Below are 17,792 nucleotides of genomic sequence, written 5' to 3'. Positions count from 1 at the left end.
TTATTAGTTTATTACACCAACCTATTGTTCTGTGTACGACAGACTGGTAACACGGAATTAAAGCAACATTTTATTTTGTTATCTTATTTCTCTACTAAAAATCTTCAAGCGATAAACACATTTTGATTTGCCATGCAATAGCAAAATGCACACATTACGCTTGTAACCCCCAGAGGAAGGCTGATTTAGCTATTCATATGACATAACTCTGATACGCCAACTCATATTAGCAAATGCACAGACATGTCCAAAACAATAAGCGTATGCAAAGCGCCCTTGCAATTGTAATTCCACACAGCAGCCGTTATATTCGATGCCGATGCATAACTAGCTGCTCGACAATTCACCGAGTTCGTAGACATAAGCATCCTTTCAGTTTCGCACCGTGCACGAAAACCGCAACAGGAGACAAAACCAGACCTACCTATAATCACACCATTTCAATACATGAGCAAGAACAGTTCAGTCTTAGGGATAAACACTGTGAGAGTGATTTAGTGCGCGATGGCGACGGCTTCGAGCGACAAAACGGGCCGTCGCTTGAACAGATGGCTCGGTTCTGGAAATCTAGAAATCGTCGCTCGTCGCCCGAAAGTGCTATGAGCGACTAGCCAATAGCGCGAAGCCGGAACTGGATGTACGTTGCTCAAATACTACCGATTGTCGCGCGGAACGAGCAAATAATTCAATTTTTATACGTGCAGGGATAAGAACCTACGGCAAGACCTCCGGAAATATTTTATGTCACTTTTTATAGTAAAATACATCAACGTAAATTACTAAAGCACGCGTCCCGCGTGATTGCAGCCCTCATACCGGCAACACCGGGGAGGCGTCGCTCAATATCGTCGCTCGCACGGAGTACGACTTGTAGGCGACGAGCGAACGCGACAGCCATCTCCATCGCGTCGCTTGTAGCTGCCGCGCGCAAGATAGCTTATATGGCGTTTATACTTTTTTCAGCATAAAACATGGATTTCTCATGCGTTTTCAGTAAGTTCAAGATAACGCGCCCAACTGACCTCTTGCAGCATGCAGCTGAATGCCTGCGGCAAAGTTTCTAACTAGCACTGGTGCTGCACGTAACTTCAGTGGTCGCAGATTCCCCCTGCGCGAGACACCGTAAAGCGCGCGGTTTATTTATAAAAAAAGCATGCTCCCAGCAAAATGACGCCTTCTGTTATGTGATTCCTTAGTTCAAGAGCCTTCCGTACACAGTAGACTGCCAAACTGAATAAATTCAAACACACAAAACGCACGCTAATCACGCTCCGCATAGGCTCGGAAACACGGGCTGGTGAACGAACCATTTTAAGCGTCCTCTCGCCTGGCGTCTTATTGAACATACCATAGCTCTGGCAGCGTTTGCGATCTTTAAAGCTATTACGGACAACGGCAAAGTGATAAAATCACATGCAGTTATCGCGACGACAGGCTTTTTCGATTGACATCGAGAGACACAGCGCGTATGCCTAGTCCTTTGTCAATCGCGGCGGCTAAGCGCAGCGACGACTTTCTGCCGATAGCATGACACATACGGAGAATGTGCACCTAAGTTTGAATTCACTTACCGTGGAGGATTTGTTGTTATATCCAAGGCATGACGAACGACTGTCGTGTTTTCGTGGCGACGTGAGATGGCTGACATACGATCTCCCTTGGCTGGCCTTGGTTGCTGCTCTGCTTGCTGGACGGATCACCTTTCTCCGGTGCTGTGTTGTTCCGCGATCTTGAGCGCGCGCGCGCGCGGTGGAGCAACTCCGAGTGAAAAAGTAGAGCGCTCGCTGCGCGCTCCTTTGAACTGCGGCGGCCTGTTCTCTCAGAAGCAAAACGATGTGTTCTTTGCTCAGCGCGCATGAATGAAACATTGCCATGTTCGGGGCCAGCCACCTACAGTTGAAGCAGAATATTACGCTACGTTTTGTTCTTTCTTGCCGCAAGAGTAGAACGGGCATTCTACTGTCTCTCTGAAGGGGAGAGGGAAAAGCACATTTCACTCTCTCCTTGGTGACAGAGTGAACAATGCATTTCACTCTCCTCGACATTTTGCGAGAGTAAAACGACGCTTTGAAGAGTGAACCGGCCGCTTCACTCCTGCGATACCCTTCCTAGTTTTTAGAGTGCACAAAAACCGCCAAAAACTCTTCTGCTATGACGCGTACACACTCATTATGCATGATTAGGCGGTACATAAGAATAATAATTTCTGATTCAGCATTTTTCTTCTCATTAGCCCACTTCATCTGTGTAACGCTATGTCACAAAACCATGAAAATTCACCGAGTCAAACTGACGCCTACGCACTAAAGGAGCCATTGATATGCACTGCAAAACTGAGCTTGCTTTTCTTTTGTTCGGAATAGCCGAAGACAGCTCCGCTCCGAAAGGAATAGGAGATCGCCGCCCGCTCTTTGGTACTCCAATCTTCTGCAGTTCCAAGTATTTGGGGCTGCAAAAGAGAATAGAATTATTTGTGTATAATAAAAATGTTTGCATGACAGTGTAACATTGTCAAGGCCTTTCAACAAGTTTACGGCATTGCCAAGTCTTTTTCGCTGAAGACTAGTTGAAAGCGGCATTTAGTTGCACGCCACCGCGAACTTCTACACGCAACCGCAAGGTAAATAAATGGAAGCGGGCCAATTGCAGAAGCCAGCAGCCCTCTCATTATCTTGTCATCTAATCGCACTGCCCGATTCGGCCACACCGAAACGCTGTGCGCTTCTGTGTCTTGCTCGCGCCCTTGTCAGGTAATTAGATAAGAAGAACCCGTCAAGGAAGGCAATGCAATTCGCTTTAAATTAAAGAAATGTGACCTCCTATAAGCGAGGAGAGTGTTTGATAGGGCTATTCAAGCAACGCTGCTGGTCACCGCCGATGCTGGCACCGGCGGTTACGTAAATTAGCACACACTCTTTCTTCATTTGTACCCTCCTCACCCGCGCATGCTCCTTGACAAGAGATATACACAAGCGGAGAGGCAATATATGTGAGCGTCAGTTTTATTTATTTATAAAGTCTAGCGAATATACTAACAAGAATTGCCGCATGGTTCTTAATATGCTAAACAAATAAATGAACACAGAAACTGAAAATACTTGGTAGACAAACTCTTGGTAGACAATATTAACGCCCTCAGTCACCCGCCGTGGTTGCTTAGTGACTTTCGTGTTGAGCTGATAAGCACGATCACGCGGGATCATATCCCCACCGCGGCAGCCGCACCTCGATGCGGGCCAAATGCAAAAACACCGGTGTACTTAGATTTAGGCGCACATTAGAGAACTGCAGGCGCAAAAGTAAATAATCTGGAGCCCCACACTACGCCTCATAATCAGATCGTGGCTTTCGTATGTAGAACCCGATAAATTATTAACGCCCGTAGTCAAAGTCATAGGAAACACTGGACATCAGAAACGTTTCCTCAGTGAGCTAACAATTTAAATATTACGAACTCATTAGAAACATTTCGTTTGTAAGAACTACTGTACAATGCAAACATTTTCATAATAAGCTAGCAATTCATAAATTAAAAAGAGATTTTAAGGTATTCGTGTCTAAGAAACACTGAGGAGTACAAACATCTACACAATGAGCTAACAAGTCAGATCCTAAACTCTTTGTCTTTCAAAACTGTAAACTAACTGCCAAACTCGAGACAAAACAAAAGGACAAGAACATTTCAAAGGGCAAAGGCTGTAATCACGAAGTGGCAAAATGCATATTATATTGCAGTGGATAAATTAAGGTCCGGGGCTGTGAAAGCTTGAATTAAGCTGTCGCATTATACTGTGATGACACTAATTGTCCTTTTATACAAATACTACCGCACAATCAAGGACGTGTTTCTACGCACAGTTGATCTCTCAATAATTTCGTCCGCGATGCCACTGTGATTAACTTTGTAGGCAAACTCTTTGTGCCCATGGAAAGCAGCTATATGATTTAACCTGGCTTGTCTCGTTGTTCACCTCAGGTACGTTTTCACGTAACGGAGGCAGGAAAATGATCTCTCAAATGTGCATGACGTGACTAGTATAATCAAAGCAATTTTGACAAGCTTACTCACGGCGGGCAAGATATCTCGCAGCTGCTCAGTTATCGCCCGAAAGCATCTCTACAAGATCCTGTAACGTTGTCAAGGGTGCATTGGGCTGGCTTGCTATATATATGAGCTTACTACGGTGAACGTTGAGCGGTTCAGGCTCATAGTCTCGCCCGTAGATCTTAAACAGGTGTCACCATTCCCAGTCACAAACTGGTCAGTTGGCGGCAGCTGGCGGCATCTTTCAAAGAAATTTCAATTGTGCTAATTGTCACCTATTCTCGATATCCCATGCAGAAGAAGAATAAGCGCCTGAACTGTTAAGTAACAGTCTGCTTAGTCTCAGTGGTGAAGGGGAGATATAACGGCTTCCAATAGAGACCGTGGTAAAATCTCACAAGAGTGCATAGATGATTAGCTGTCAGAACAATCTTGACATAGCGATAGGTCTCCCTTTCTTAAGAGGTGGATGTGGGTTAAGCATGCGTGGCCGATTCTCGGACCGCAAAAGAGCACCTCGTTGGACTGTTCCCAGTGTCTGGCACTCCGCCATTCGCTCAAGTTGGCTTTAATACTGTGGAGTTTATTGCGGCGCTCAGAGTTCCAATCACTATGCTATAAACGTTTTATTTATATTCGCAAGTATGACGTGTAGGTTTTGCCGGGCTTATTTATAAAGGTAATTTCATAGTTGATATTTCGAGCAAAGAGTAGATTTGGGTGTTCGCGAAGAGATGGAAGTCTGAGAATGCGCACGAAGGAATTAGCTGAACTTATCAAGTGGCCGTTCATTCGAATCGGCACAGAGACTTGCAACAGTAGACATTCGGCGAGCTGCCGTTGCCAGTCGGAATCCTTGATTGTGAACCGAATCTAAAACACTTGGTGTTGTCATCCTTCTCCTTGGTTCGTGCGAGACAAGCCTATGTCGCCGCCAGAATTTAGCACCGCGCTGCTCTTGCAACTTTTGTTCAAATGCAGTTCGCCAGTCGATTTGTCCAAAACCGTGCAAATGAACACATGATGCCGCCTGACCCATCGCTAATCTCAGGCGGTGGGAGGGGGGGAGGGGAGGCTGCATCCCTGCTGCCCTCCCGTAGTCGCCGCCTGTGACTAGTGCAGCGACTGCGGGACTTTATCATTTGCAGTCGTATCGTGCATCAAGCTTTCTATGATTCTTGTTGGTATTATTTTTTAACGCTCATTATTGCTCTGTGTATTTTTGTACCTTTCCATGTGTGCCACTTTTGCAGAAATCTTGCCTATTGTCAGGTCTTTGTACCAATATGTATGTCATGTACACCGAAGACTAAGTGCTTCTATTTGTTTGGAGGGACAGATCCCTAGTCAAGACTGTGTAAAGGCTTTTTGTGTATGACCTAAAGCATCCTCCGATGTAAATAAAGCTGTGATTTGGTTGATTTGATTTGATTCCATTTGAATATGTTGGAGCCAGGCTTATTTGTACTGAAGCAGGGTTTGAATATGGGCTAGTTGGTATTAAATTGCAAACTTGACTTACAGCTATGTATGTTTGTCTGTGTGCGACTTGTCTATATCCCCGCTATAAATAACGCTTGTTTGTACGACGACATGCTAAGCAATATTACGGATGTTGTTGTGAATGCTGACCTTTGTCCTGCGGTGGACATGAAATAGGTTGCTGTTGTAGGACATGAAAAATGTGTTGTTGCTGTTGTTGTTGGCCATAATGATGACAATGACAGACCACATATACTACGCGGGCAAAGCAGCCATAAAAATGCCTTCTTTTCATCATTCAGCTTAGTGCTTTGCAGGTTTGGCCACTGTTATGAGGGTTTTAGGCTTTACGTTAGAATTCGCTGCTACCTAAGCTTTCCCCGTGGTCTCTCTGCGCCCAGTGCCACGCAAAGCTCCAGCACTTCTTTGCTCTACATGCAGGCGCCGAGAAACTCAGACCGCACATAGAAAACAACGTGCTGTACTCGCCTCATGCCAAAGTCAACGTGCCGGTTTGTTCGATATACTCGGCCGTCAAGGCGTTCCTCAGCGCAGCCGGATCCAAGCTTGCCGTGGTGAGAGCGCACGTGTGCTGGTTCCTACCCTCGTAACAGAGAGCAGCATCGTTAAAGAGTGTCTCAAGTTTCTACAGTAGGTTGTACCAGCGAACTATACACAATACAACGGCTATTGCAACAAACCAAATCCAATCAAAACTTCATTTCCTCTCTCAACAAAGAGAGATGACCAAGATAACGCGTACTGTGAAATGCAAGATTCTGCACTCAGAAGTTTTAATACGAAGCATCATTTGCCTCATTGAGAGCACGAATGTAACAAGCCGATGTGGCGGCTGAGAATATAAATCGTCTTTAACAGCTCACGTATCACTCGTTCAACATGTAACCCCTAGTCTATGAATAATACGCTTTTGACGCCTAAGGAAGTAAAAATCGGGCGTGAACGGCAGAGAAATAGCTGGTGTAATGGGATTAGAAAATTGCAAGGTACAGCTGATATTGTTTGACGCTAAATAAAGCCAATTGCTATACGGCTTCGTCCATCAAGCCAGATAACATATGCTGCTTATTATGGTCTCATTGACTGCTTTGTACATTGTGCCAAAATTTTGGAATAATAGCAAGAAATGCTGTACCCTTATGCCTGATAGTTATTACAAGATTGTGGAAATTTGGGCTTGATGATTCATGTTATTGTATTTTTGCACACATATGCCATATCGAACATCGCGTAAGCCCAAGCGTTCTATCTCGGCAAACTCGTCTCGCGCAGCTACTGGCTTCAATTTCCGTGTGCAACCTGGGTCCCAAAGTCACTTTTTATAAACTTAATGAAGCTCTTTAAATGTCAAGTGAACAAGTTTTCTTTCTGGGACCGAACGATGCCTGTTGATGTAAGCTGGACAAACAGCCTGAGCTACTGTCACCTGCAAAACTTTCTTCATCGGATATACCTGAAAAAACACTCGATACACAAAAGTCTTAACAAAACAGTATGGAGGCCCAATACATTGTGGGATTAGGTGGACGTCAATCTTCTTGGGTGCAAATTATTATGTTGATGCTAAATGTGATAATGTTATGTATTGCTGTGCAATCTGTTAACCTACGCAGATGCAATTTTTTACCTTACGCAGATGCTATGTGACGTAGATTCAATGCTAAGCATACTTTATACCTTGAACGATATGTGTGATGGTCATTTTTAACGTTCAATGACCAATTGTACTTCGCGCTCGACAAGTTTGGAAATGTGCTTATGGTTGCACTGAGCTATAAAAACGTCATTTGTGGCGTTTAAAATATTGTTGCCTACGCAAGAGCATTCTTGTCAAATTCTTCTACAGTAAGGTCGCACCTCTTCGTGTACCTCAGCTGTGTAAAAAGACCACATGGGGTCTACTCGCCGAAACACACACTATAGTTGCCGACGAAGTACCAAAGTAACATGGCCAAAATGGTACACTTCGGCGAATGGAAGGCCATATCATTAGGATAGGTGCAGCACGTTCTTGATGCACAACCATTCATTACCGTCACACACTTTCCGGGGGCTCGCTATGTATGTATGTATGTATGTATGTATGTATGTATGTATGTATGTATGTATGTATGTATGTATGTATGTATGTATGTATGTATGTATGCATGCATGCATGCATGTACGTATGTATGTATGTATGTATGTATGTATGTATGTATGTATGTATGTATGTATGTATGTATGTATGTATGTATGTATGTATGTATGTATGTATGTGTGTGTGTGTGTATATAAGGTTGCATGCATGGATGCATGTATGTTGTACTGAAGGCACTAGGCAGTGGGCATAGTGCTTGTGAAAGTGAAGACGACGAGCATTGCTGGCTTCCCCGTTTCGCCATAGTACCGACCTGTTTAAGCCTACCGTTACAACCTAGAACTAGTGCTGCTAGGCAAACACCCCCGTTTACTTGGTGGAGCTGCTGGGTTTCTCTTCGACATCCTGGAACTCCGCAGGCGGACGCTACCACCAGCTATTTCAATGGATGAACCGGGACCGTGCCAGGCTGCTGCTCCTGTGCCTCCAGCCATCGTTTGCTCTGGCGTCATCCGGCAGCGCGATCCGGCTATATATAGTGGCACAGATGACCATGACGTGGAAGACTGGCTCGCCGAATATGACCGTGTAAGCGCCTATAAAAAGGGACGACCGCGCCAAGCTCACAAATGTCAGATTTTACTTGACTGATGTGGCAAACCTATGGTCCCGCAATCATGAAGCCGATTTTACCACCTGGTCGGCTTTCACGACAACTTTGGCAGAGGTCATCGGCCGTCCCGCCGTTCGCCGGCTTCGCGCTGAGGAGCGCTTGCGTGGCCGAGCTCAACGCCAGGACGAGACCTTCACCAGTTATATTGAAGACTTGCTCTCGTTCTGCAAGCGCGTCAACTCATCTATGGACGAAGCAGACAAGATCAAGCACGTCATGAAAGGCATCGATGACCATGCCTTCCATATGCTCGTCGCGAAGAGTCCCCGGACGATTGCCGAGGTCATACAGCTTTGTCAACAGTACGACGAGCTGCGCAAGCAGCGTGCATCAACACGCGCTGCTCAGCAGGACACCGCGGATTTATCTCTGTTGGATTTCGGCCGCGACGCTGCCGACATTCTGTTTTAATGCCAGAGATAAAGCAGTTAATCCGTCAGGAAGTCGCCCGCCAAACCTCTCTGCGAATAGCGCACCCGAGCCGTCGACGACCTTGGCTCCTTCACTTCGTCATGTCATTCAGACGCAAGTTGCCGCGGTGCTATCATCTGCCCCTCCTCCGCAGCCTGCCGCTGGACCGCTAACTTACGCGGACGTTGTCGCCCGGCCTTAAGCGCCTCCGGCTCCTGATGCCTATCGGGCCACCGGCACCTTCCATGTGCCGCCGCCTCCTTCCCGTCCGATTGCCGTCCCCTATTCGGCCGCTGGAGCCCCTGTCGTCAACCCATGGCGTACACCGGATAACCGGCCAATCTGCTATTACTGCCATTCCGCGGGCCACGTAGCCCGATTTTGCCGCCGTCGCAGCCACAGTTTACATGACAGTGGGGGCGCCTGAAGCTACAGGCCTGCTCGACTTCCGCAACAGGACCCGTCTAACCTTCCTCCGGACTCGTCCTACAGTCGCCACCCCTTCGATTCACGCCGGTCGCCTTCCCCACGTCGCCGATCCATTTCCCCGATGGTTCGCCGACCCAGCCCAGCCCGAGAGGAAAACGAACAGTCGCAGTTCCAGAGGCAAGAACTGCGTTCACGTCGAACATTTCAAGGCCTCATACTGCCCCGGCGAACGAAATTGAACTGTCCGTAGACGGCGTCACCGTACACGCACTTATCTACACCGGAGCCGCCGTTTCTATTATTTATGAGAAGCGTTGCCGCAATTTGAACAAAGTGACCATTCCCCTTACCTCTCTTTCTCTGCGTACGGCAACTTCGCATCGCATTCAACCTTCAGCGTCGTGCACAGCCAGGGTCGTCATTCAAAGCGTTATGTATGTTATCGAATTTGTCGTCCTATCTCGTTCCTCGTACGACGTTATCCTTGGATGGGATTTCTTATCTGTCAATCAAGCTCTTATCGACTGCGCTCGTGCCGAACTTACGTTATCCGTACCGTGCTTTGACCCTGACGACCATTCTTCTCCTAAAGTTGTTGCCGCCTCTGACATCCATATCGCACTTTCTCCGCCGCTCTGGCCCTTGTGTTGTGTAACTCTGCTGCGAACTCATTTGTTCTGTTTACGCCGTCGGCCACTTGTGCGCGCCGCCGGAACTTTCTGCTTCCGTTTGCTGTCGTCACTTTTGGCGAAGGCTCTGCTGCCCTTTACGTGTGCAACCCGTCCGCCTGCCCATCATCCCTACTCCGCGGCGAGTGCCTGGGTACCTCTGAACCTTTCGATTGCGTTCTCCCAGCCACCATATTTGGTGATACGGCATCACTTCCGATTTGTGCCGTCACTCCTACCGCCGCGACCGATGCCCCTGTAGACGTCTTCGCTCGTGCCGTCGACGCAGAACTCACACCTGCGCTGCACACAGAAATCATCAAGCTCCTCCAACGTTATCGTGCCTCATTTGACATTGCAATGACCAGCCATCCTAGGGCCGAGCGTCCGCAGTCGTTCACCGTATCGACACCGGTCAACAAAAACCATTGCGCCAGCGTCCGTATCGTGTGTCGGCTGCTGAACGCCGTATCATCGACGAGCATGTTGACGACATGCTGGAGCGTGGCATCATTCAGCCGTCTAACAGTCCCTGGGCATCGCCGGTTGTCCTCGTTAAAAAGAAAAGATGGCTCCACTCGGTTCTGCGTCGACTATCGCCGCCTTAACCGAATAACGCGCAAAGATGTCTATCCTCTGGCGCCCATCGACGATGCCTTGGAGAGTCTGCAGGGAGCGGAATTCTTTTCCTCGCTGGATCTGTGCTCCGGGTACTGGCAAGTGCCGATGGCAGAGGCCGATCCCCAAACGACTGCCTTTGGAACACTTGATGGGCTATATGAATTTACCGTCATGTCGTTCGGCCTCTGCCACGCGCCTGACACTTTCGAGCGAATGATGGACACCGTTCTTCGAGGGCTGAAGTGGAAAACGTGCCTCTGTTATATAGATGACGTTGTGGTTTTTCCATCGAGTTTGCGTCGCACCTCAGCTGCCTTGAGCAAGTTCTTGCGTGCCTCTCCATTGCAGGCCTGCAACTAAATCTGAAGAAATGCCACTTCGGCGCTCGCACGCTTACTATTCTTGGCCATGTAGTTTCAAAAGACTGTATCCTCCCGGACTCCACGAAACTTAACGCCGTATCCGAGTTTCCTAAACCAACTACCATGAAAGAGCTTCGCAGCTTCATCGGCCTTTCCTCATATTTCCGTCGCTTCGTCCGTAACTTTGCCTCTATCATCGCCCCCTTGACGCAGCTTCTCACCGGATGTTCTGACCTCAGCCTGGACACCGGCGTGTGATGACGCATTCCAAGAACTGCCACGCGTTCTCACCTCTCCTCCAGTACTGCGACACTTCGATCCCTCTGCTCCAACTTAGATTCATACCGACGCTAGCGGTGTCGGGCTCGGCGCTGTTCTCGCACAACGCAAGGATGGCTTCGAAGAGTACGTCGTCGCGTATGCCAGCCGCACCCTTACCAAAGCCGAGGCGAACTACTCGGTTACTGAGAAGGAATGTCTGACATCATTTGGGCTATCGGAGAATTTCATCTTTATGTATACGGGCGTCCATTTGACATCCTGACCGACCATCATGCCCTATGGTGGTTATCTTTTCTAAAAGCTCCAACTGGTCGACTTGCCGGTTGGGCATTGCGCCTGCAAGAGTACGACATCCGCGTTGCTTATCGCTGAGGCCGAAAGCATTCAGACGCAGACGCTCTATCCCAGTCACCCCTGCCCTCTGGTCCTGTCCACTCGTCTATTTCCACATGCGGTGCCTTCGCCCTCAACATTTCCGACATGCCATAAGAACAGCACAAAGACCCATGGATCTCTTCGCTTATTGACTTCCTGCCTAGCCAGTCGCCAGCACCGATCTCTCGGACGCTTCGTCGCCAAGCCACGCACTTCATCATTCGGGATAACCTGCTGCACCGCCGCAACTACAATTCGAGCGGCCGCAAGTGGCTGCTTGTTATACCCCGACACCTCCGCTCCGACCTATTCGCCACGTTCCACGACGACCCACAATGCGGCCACGCTGGTATATTGAAGACATACTCTCGCCTACAGCTTAGTTACTACTGGCGCGGTATGTACCGTTTCGTTCGCCAGTATGTCCGGTCATGCCTCATATGCCAACGACGCAAGACGCCAACTCAACATGCCTCGGGCCCCTTGCAACCCTTACCATGCCCCGCGCGCACGTTCGACCGCGTCGGCATTGACCTATACGGTCCGCTTCCCAACACTCCAAGCGGCAATCGCTGGGTTATTGTTGCTATCGACCACCTCACGCGGTACGCTGAAACTTCAACCCTTGCATCTGCCACAGCAAAAGACGTCGCCAGTTATATCCTTCAACTCCTGATTTTACGCCATGGAGCACCTCGAGAGTTACTGAGCGACCGCGGTCGCGTATTCCTCTCCGACGTCATTTCAGCATTGCTCCAGGAGTGTCGCATCATTCACCGCACTACCACGGCATATCACCCTCAAACTAATGGGATGACAGAACGTTTCAACCGCACCCTTGGCGACATGTTGGCCATGTATATTTCATCTGACCACACAAATTGGGATTGCATTCTGCCTTTCGTCACCTACGCTTACAATACCGCCACGCAAAGCACCACTGGATTCTCCCCCTTTTTTCTCCTTTACGGACACGAACCTTCATGTACTACTGACACGATTTTACCTTACCGTCCGGATGCTTCAGAGTGGACGACTGTTTCTAGAGCGGCTGCTTATGCCGAAAAATGTCGCCAGCTCGCTCGCTCGTTCCTTCATTCAATCATTCGTTCACATCCCAGGACCAGTGGTGCCAAAAGCATCGCTACGATTCATCCACTACGACTACGCGCTTTGCTCCTGGTTCCCTGGTCTGGTTGTGGGTGCCCTCTACCCTTCCAGGCGTGCGTGCGTGCGTGCGTGCGTGCGTGCGTGCGTGCGTGCGTGCGTGCGTGCGTGCGTGCGTGCGTGCGTGCGTGCGTGCGTGCGTGCGTGCGTGCGTGCGTGCGTGCGTGCGTGCGTGCGTGCGTGCGTGCGTGCGCACCTATATCTCTAGCCGTTTTCTCGCCACCTGGGCCACTGAGTCATCCATGGTCGAGTGGGTAGCTCACCGGTCTGCTGCGTTTAGCAAACAGGGTTGGAGACCAACCTTTCAAACAACTTTGGTCACTTGGTATGTGGCAGTATATACATTAGTACATATACATATACTCATCTATTTCACAGCGGCACGTGTCACTGCAGATGCGGGACTGGGTAGGTGCTGCAGTACAACAAAACTCTTTCACGTTGACTCGGTCTGTGACGGACTACATAGGACTTCTTTGATGCCAACTTGTGTCACTGGTTATTCACCAGTAAGCGTGTGCCGCTTTCCAATGAACGGCTTCGGCACCAACTAGGGCAACTACGTATGTGGCACTGAAAACGTGCACCTCTACATTGACGAAGAATAACCCTTTAACTTATCTGATTGTGAGCGGAACCGCAAACCCGTCACAAGCGTTCCTGGAGGACAGCAACCTGGCTATTAAGCAGGCTGCACCACAAATGCAACCGGTATGTGCCGTTTTTCAATGAGCGTCTTTCCCGCTCTGAGGCCTTGAACGAAGCTGAGCGTAGAAAAGGGATGTCAGGGCGAAAGTAGATTTATTCTGAAGCAGGTGCCCGGAGCACCGGCGAACCCATGCACGACCTCATGCAGCGCGAGCATGCGCGTTTTTGCTGATGCAACGACGGCGCTGCCTTGGCCGAGGTGTATCTGCTACAGTGGACTCCGCCCCCAGAGAAGCGGCGGTACCGTTGAGTGATTCGAAATTTCAGCAAGCGGGACGATTCGGTTAGCATTCATAGTACTTTTTTTTACATACGTGTGTGAACTTCCCGAGTAAAATATCACTAGCGAGTGAGCCCCGTGTTGCATTTTTCTTCCTTTTGTCATGTTTGCTCTTGCGCTGCTACCAGAAGTACGATGAGCAAAGTGGTTGTACTGATGTCTCGTCAACATGGGCTCGCATGAAACGGTCGAGCGCAGTGGTTTTTAATGTAAATGAGAAAGGTGTAGTTGCGGCGTTCGACCACAAGATAAGGTAGTGCAGATGAAGGGCCTTACGATGGGTAGAATGTCACAAAAAGATTATGTTTCGCGGAAACGTAGGATACATCGAGGTGCAGGTGTTCTGATGGGAACTTGGAGGATGGATATGAACACATTAGGCAAACCTGTAATATGATCGGTGGTTGAGGGCAGTGCAGCTGTAGCTTCGAATAAGTCACAGGGAAAACGAAGGGTGTGCCAAAAACAAGCTCGACACTTCAGCAGCCTAAATCAGCTTTCAACGCCATGTGTATGCCAAGAAAGGAAAAGGGAAGCTGGTGAATCCAATCTCAAGGCGAATCTTGAACCGTGAGAGCAGTCTTCAGGTGACGGTGAAAACGCTCGACCAGGCAGTTGGTTTGTGAGTGGTAGGCTGCTATACGTGATCTCGTAGTGCAGAGAAGGCGAAGCTGCTCATTAAGAGGCTGACCTCAAATTGTCGACCTCGGTTGGTTATGAAAAGTGGGCAACCGAAGCGCGAAACCCAAATAGACAAGAAAGCTGCGGGATGTTAGGAGCGGAGATCTCTATGATCGGCTTAGCTTCTGGCCATCGTATGTTCTTATCGATGCAGGGAAAGTATTAATGATGACCTTGGCAGGAAGGAAGTGGGCCGACAATGAGCCTTGACGAACCCGGCGTCATGTGGAAAGAAGGCCCTTGAGGGATGAACAGGATGAGGGTGGACCTTCGATTGTTGGCATGGTAGACAGGAACGCACCTAGTCACGGATTTGAGCGTTTAGGGGAGCAAAGCGGCTAGACCGTAATTTCTGCAGTGCCCTAATGCTGAGTGGAAAGGGGTTGTGGAAAGCTTCGAAAAGATGACCAAGTAGGTGAAGAGGCACGAATAGTCCGGGTTAGCCGGTAGAGGTGTCGCACACGGTGCTGAACCCCCCGGGAAGCCAACGCCCTCAAGTTTCAGTGATGTGGATGACCGGCGAAGGAGATTGATTTCCATGTCATCGCGCTGCTAGTGAGCTAGATATTCTGTGACGAAGTGAGGTGCTGTGGAGGAGGAATTCCTAAGAGCGTCCACGATATTCACTGCATCGGCAGGAATGCTTTCTGTGCTCTTGACATGTCGGAAACTCGTTGTAAATTCCGAGATGAAAGAGAGCTGACCTATTTCTCTCGGACTGTTGGTCGATGCCGACCGATTGACGCATAGACGAAGGGTACGTAGTCAGTGAGGATCACAATGTGTTGACTCTCGACGAAGTAGGAAAAAATATTTTACGGCGAGGTAGGCAGCCAGGAGCTCCAGCGCATTGATGCTGTACCGTGTTTGTTCCGGCTTCAGCTTCGTTGAAAAAAGGCCAGCGGTTGCCATGTTCCGTTAGTGTACTACTGTAGAACAGCACCCGCAGCTGTGCTGGACGCATTGGTCATAGTGGAGGTTGGCGCGTCAGGCTGGGGGTGTGCCAGCAGTGTGGCCTTAGCGAGCAGAATTTTTACTTGAGTGAATGCCTCGGTAGCCTTCTCAGGTCATTGCAAGCTTCGCTCGGGCTACAAAGGTGGGCCAAACGCCAATCTCGAAGCACCCAATAACGACACCCGCCGACGCACGTCTCATCAAACAACAGCCTTATCGTGTCTCGCCGAAAGAAGGTGAGGCAATTCAATCCCAAGTCAAGGAGACGCTAGATGATGGTGTCATTCAGCCTTCGTACAGTCCATGTTCCTCCCCAGTCGTTCTAGTCAAGAAAAAAGACGGAACGCTTCGTTTCTGTGTTGATTATCGACGCCTCAACGATGTTACGAAGAAGGACATGTACCCACTACCACATGTCGATGACTCTTTAGACAGGTTGCGGCGAGCTAAGTATTTTTCGTCTCTCAAACTAAAGAGCGGTTACTGTCGTGTTTCCACGTCGAACGACACCGTCTTGAAAATGAACGGGAATGACCCCCCGCCTCTATTGCTCCGTAGTATATATACATATGTGTGCATGTCACGCATGCGCAGGGCATCGCATCAAGGGCCGTGGCATGACAAGAACTAAACACGATAACACAGCAACGATTATGCCACATCTCCCCTTTTCCAACAAAATAACAACCAACTAAATAATGATAAACACGGTCAAAAGAAACGTACTGCTCTACATTCAGAAATCCCGTAGCGGTCTGGTTTTCTTACAGCTCTGCCGAATCGTGTAACGTATTCGCCTGGTACCTGCGGCGAAACATTACCCTGATCCTGTGTGGGGTTACTTTGGAGGGCTTGGAAGTTAGGCTGATCGCTAACTTCTGCATTTTCCAGGCTAGGGGAAACTCGTATGTCTCCTTGTACGAGTCTGGAATTCTGCTTGGCGCTTGCTTGACTAGAAATTTCCTGTTGCGTTCGATCTGGATGCCGCTCTCCAACGCGACGACATACGACCGCGGCCGTTTTGCCCGCTGACAGGTGACGCCTTCCCGCCTACATTCCTTGACCCAGACAGAATCACCGGGTGCCAATGGGACAACGTGTCGGGCCGCATGACGGCGGTCATACTTTTGCCGCTGCTTTTCCCGGACAACTGCATCGTTCTTCCGTACCTCTTTCAGGTTGGGTGTCTTTGGTACCAGCCTGTTCGGATGGAGAGGCAGGGTTGTACGAAGCCGCCGCCCCATGAGCAGCTCCGCTGGCGTCTTGCCTAGTGGTCCCGAGGTGTCCCTGTAGGCTAACAGAGCCAAATAGGGATCATGAGACTTCAGCAGTAGGCCTTGTACTGTTTGCACCATTCGTTCGACCTCCCCGTTTGCCTGCGGGTATCTAGGGCTACACGTCACACCTTTGCATCCATAGGCCTTCGCGAACTGCTTAAATTCTTCACTGACAAATTGAGCACCGTTATCCGTGACAAGCACTTCGGGTATGCCGTACCTAGCGAAAACGTCTTTTGACATGAGCAACGACAAAAGTGCTGGTGAGTGATTCCAGTAAACAAAATTCTGGAAATCTAGATAGAAAATCCACTAAGAGCAAGTAGTTACGGCCGTTGAGATGGAAGATATCTGCTGCGACCGTTTGCCAAGGTCGAATAGGTGCCTGGGTTGGGATCATTGGTTCACTCGGCTGTTCTCGGAACTGCGAACACACGCGGCAATTTACAACCACAGAAGCTAGTTGAGAGCTCAAGCCCGGCCACCAAACAGACTTCCTTGCTCGCGCCCTGCACCTCACAATACCTTGATAACCTTCGTGAAGCAGACTTAACATTCTATTCTGGAGCGAGAGGGGCCCAACGAGGCGAGTGTCATGCATGAGAACCCCTTTACACACGCTCAATGTTGCGCGATACTGCCAATATGGCCTCATAACGCTTGATAACGAAGTTGGGCCCGGCCAGCCTTCACGAAGGTAACGGCACAATGTACGGCAGGTCTCGTCCTTTGCATGCTCTTCGGCGACCAGTCTTAAGTGATCCTATTCACCCAACTCGGATAACGCACCAGTAACAAACGAGTTCACTTCATCCACAGAAACGAAGTTCTTGGTTTTTCGCCCTCGCACTGGCGCTCTAGAAAGTGCATCAGCAGTTTCCAAATTTTTCCCAGGAACATATACGACATCAAAACTGAATCGCATCAGACGCATGCGGAATCTCTGAATGCGCGGCGGTACCCAATCTAGGGGAGTCTTTCCTAGCAAAGTCACTAGCGGTTTGTGATCCGTCTCGAGCGTTATGTGTAGTCCACGCACAGAACTTTCGAGACGCTCAGTCGCCCATGTTAGAGCTAGGGTCTTCTTTTCAATTTGCGCGTAGCGCATTTCTGTTCGAGTCAGTGATCTTGAAACAAATATAACTGGCCGTCTTTCTTTGTTTGGTTGTACCTGAAGTAAAACTGCACCTAAACCGTACGACGACGCGTCTGCAGAAAGAATGGTTTGATTCCGTGGATCAAACTTTGCCATACACCTATCAGAACAGAGAGCGCG

General features: G+C 49.1%; 1 protein-coding gene across 1 annotated transcript in view; it reads left to right on the top strand.

Annotated features, from left to right (window-relative positions):
• Positions 1-17,792, top strand: part of LOC126523916 (uncharacterized) — a 469,956-nt gene that overhangs the window by 121,907 nt on the left and 330,257 nt on the right. Inside the window, exon 3 of the mRNA XM_055066991.1 lies at positions 5,969-6,102. Within this exon, the coding sequence (XP_054922966.1) occupies positions 5,969-6,102 (134 nt within the window). The remainder of the gene's footprint in view (positions 1-5,968; positions 6,103-17,792) is intronic.

The sequence above is a fragment of the Dermacentor andersoni genome, chromosome 6 (genome assembly GCF_023375885.2).
Source record: "Dermacentor andersoni chromosome 6, qqDerAnde1_hic_scaffold, whole genome shotgun sequence".
NCBI lineage: Eukaryota > Metazoa > Arthropoda > Arachnida > Ixodida > Ixodidae > Dermacentor > Dermacentor andersoni.
This window is presented reverse-complemented; position numbering and strand designations above follow the sequence as displayed.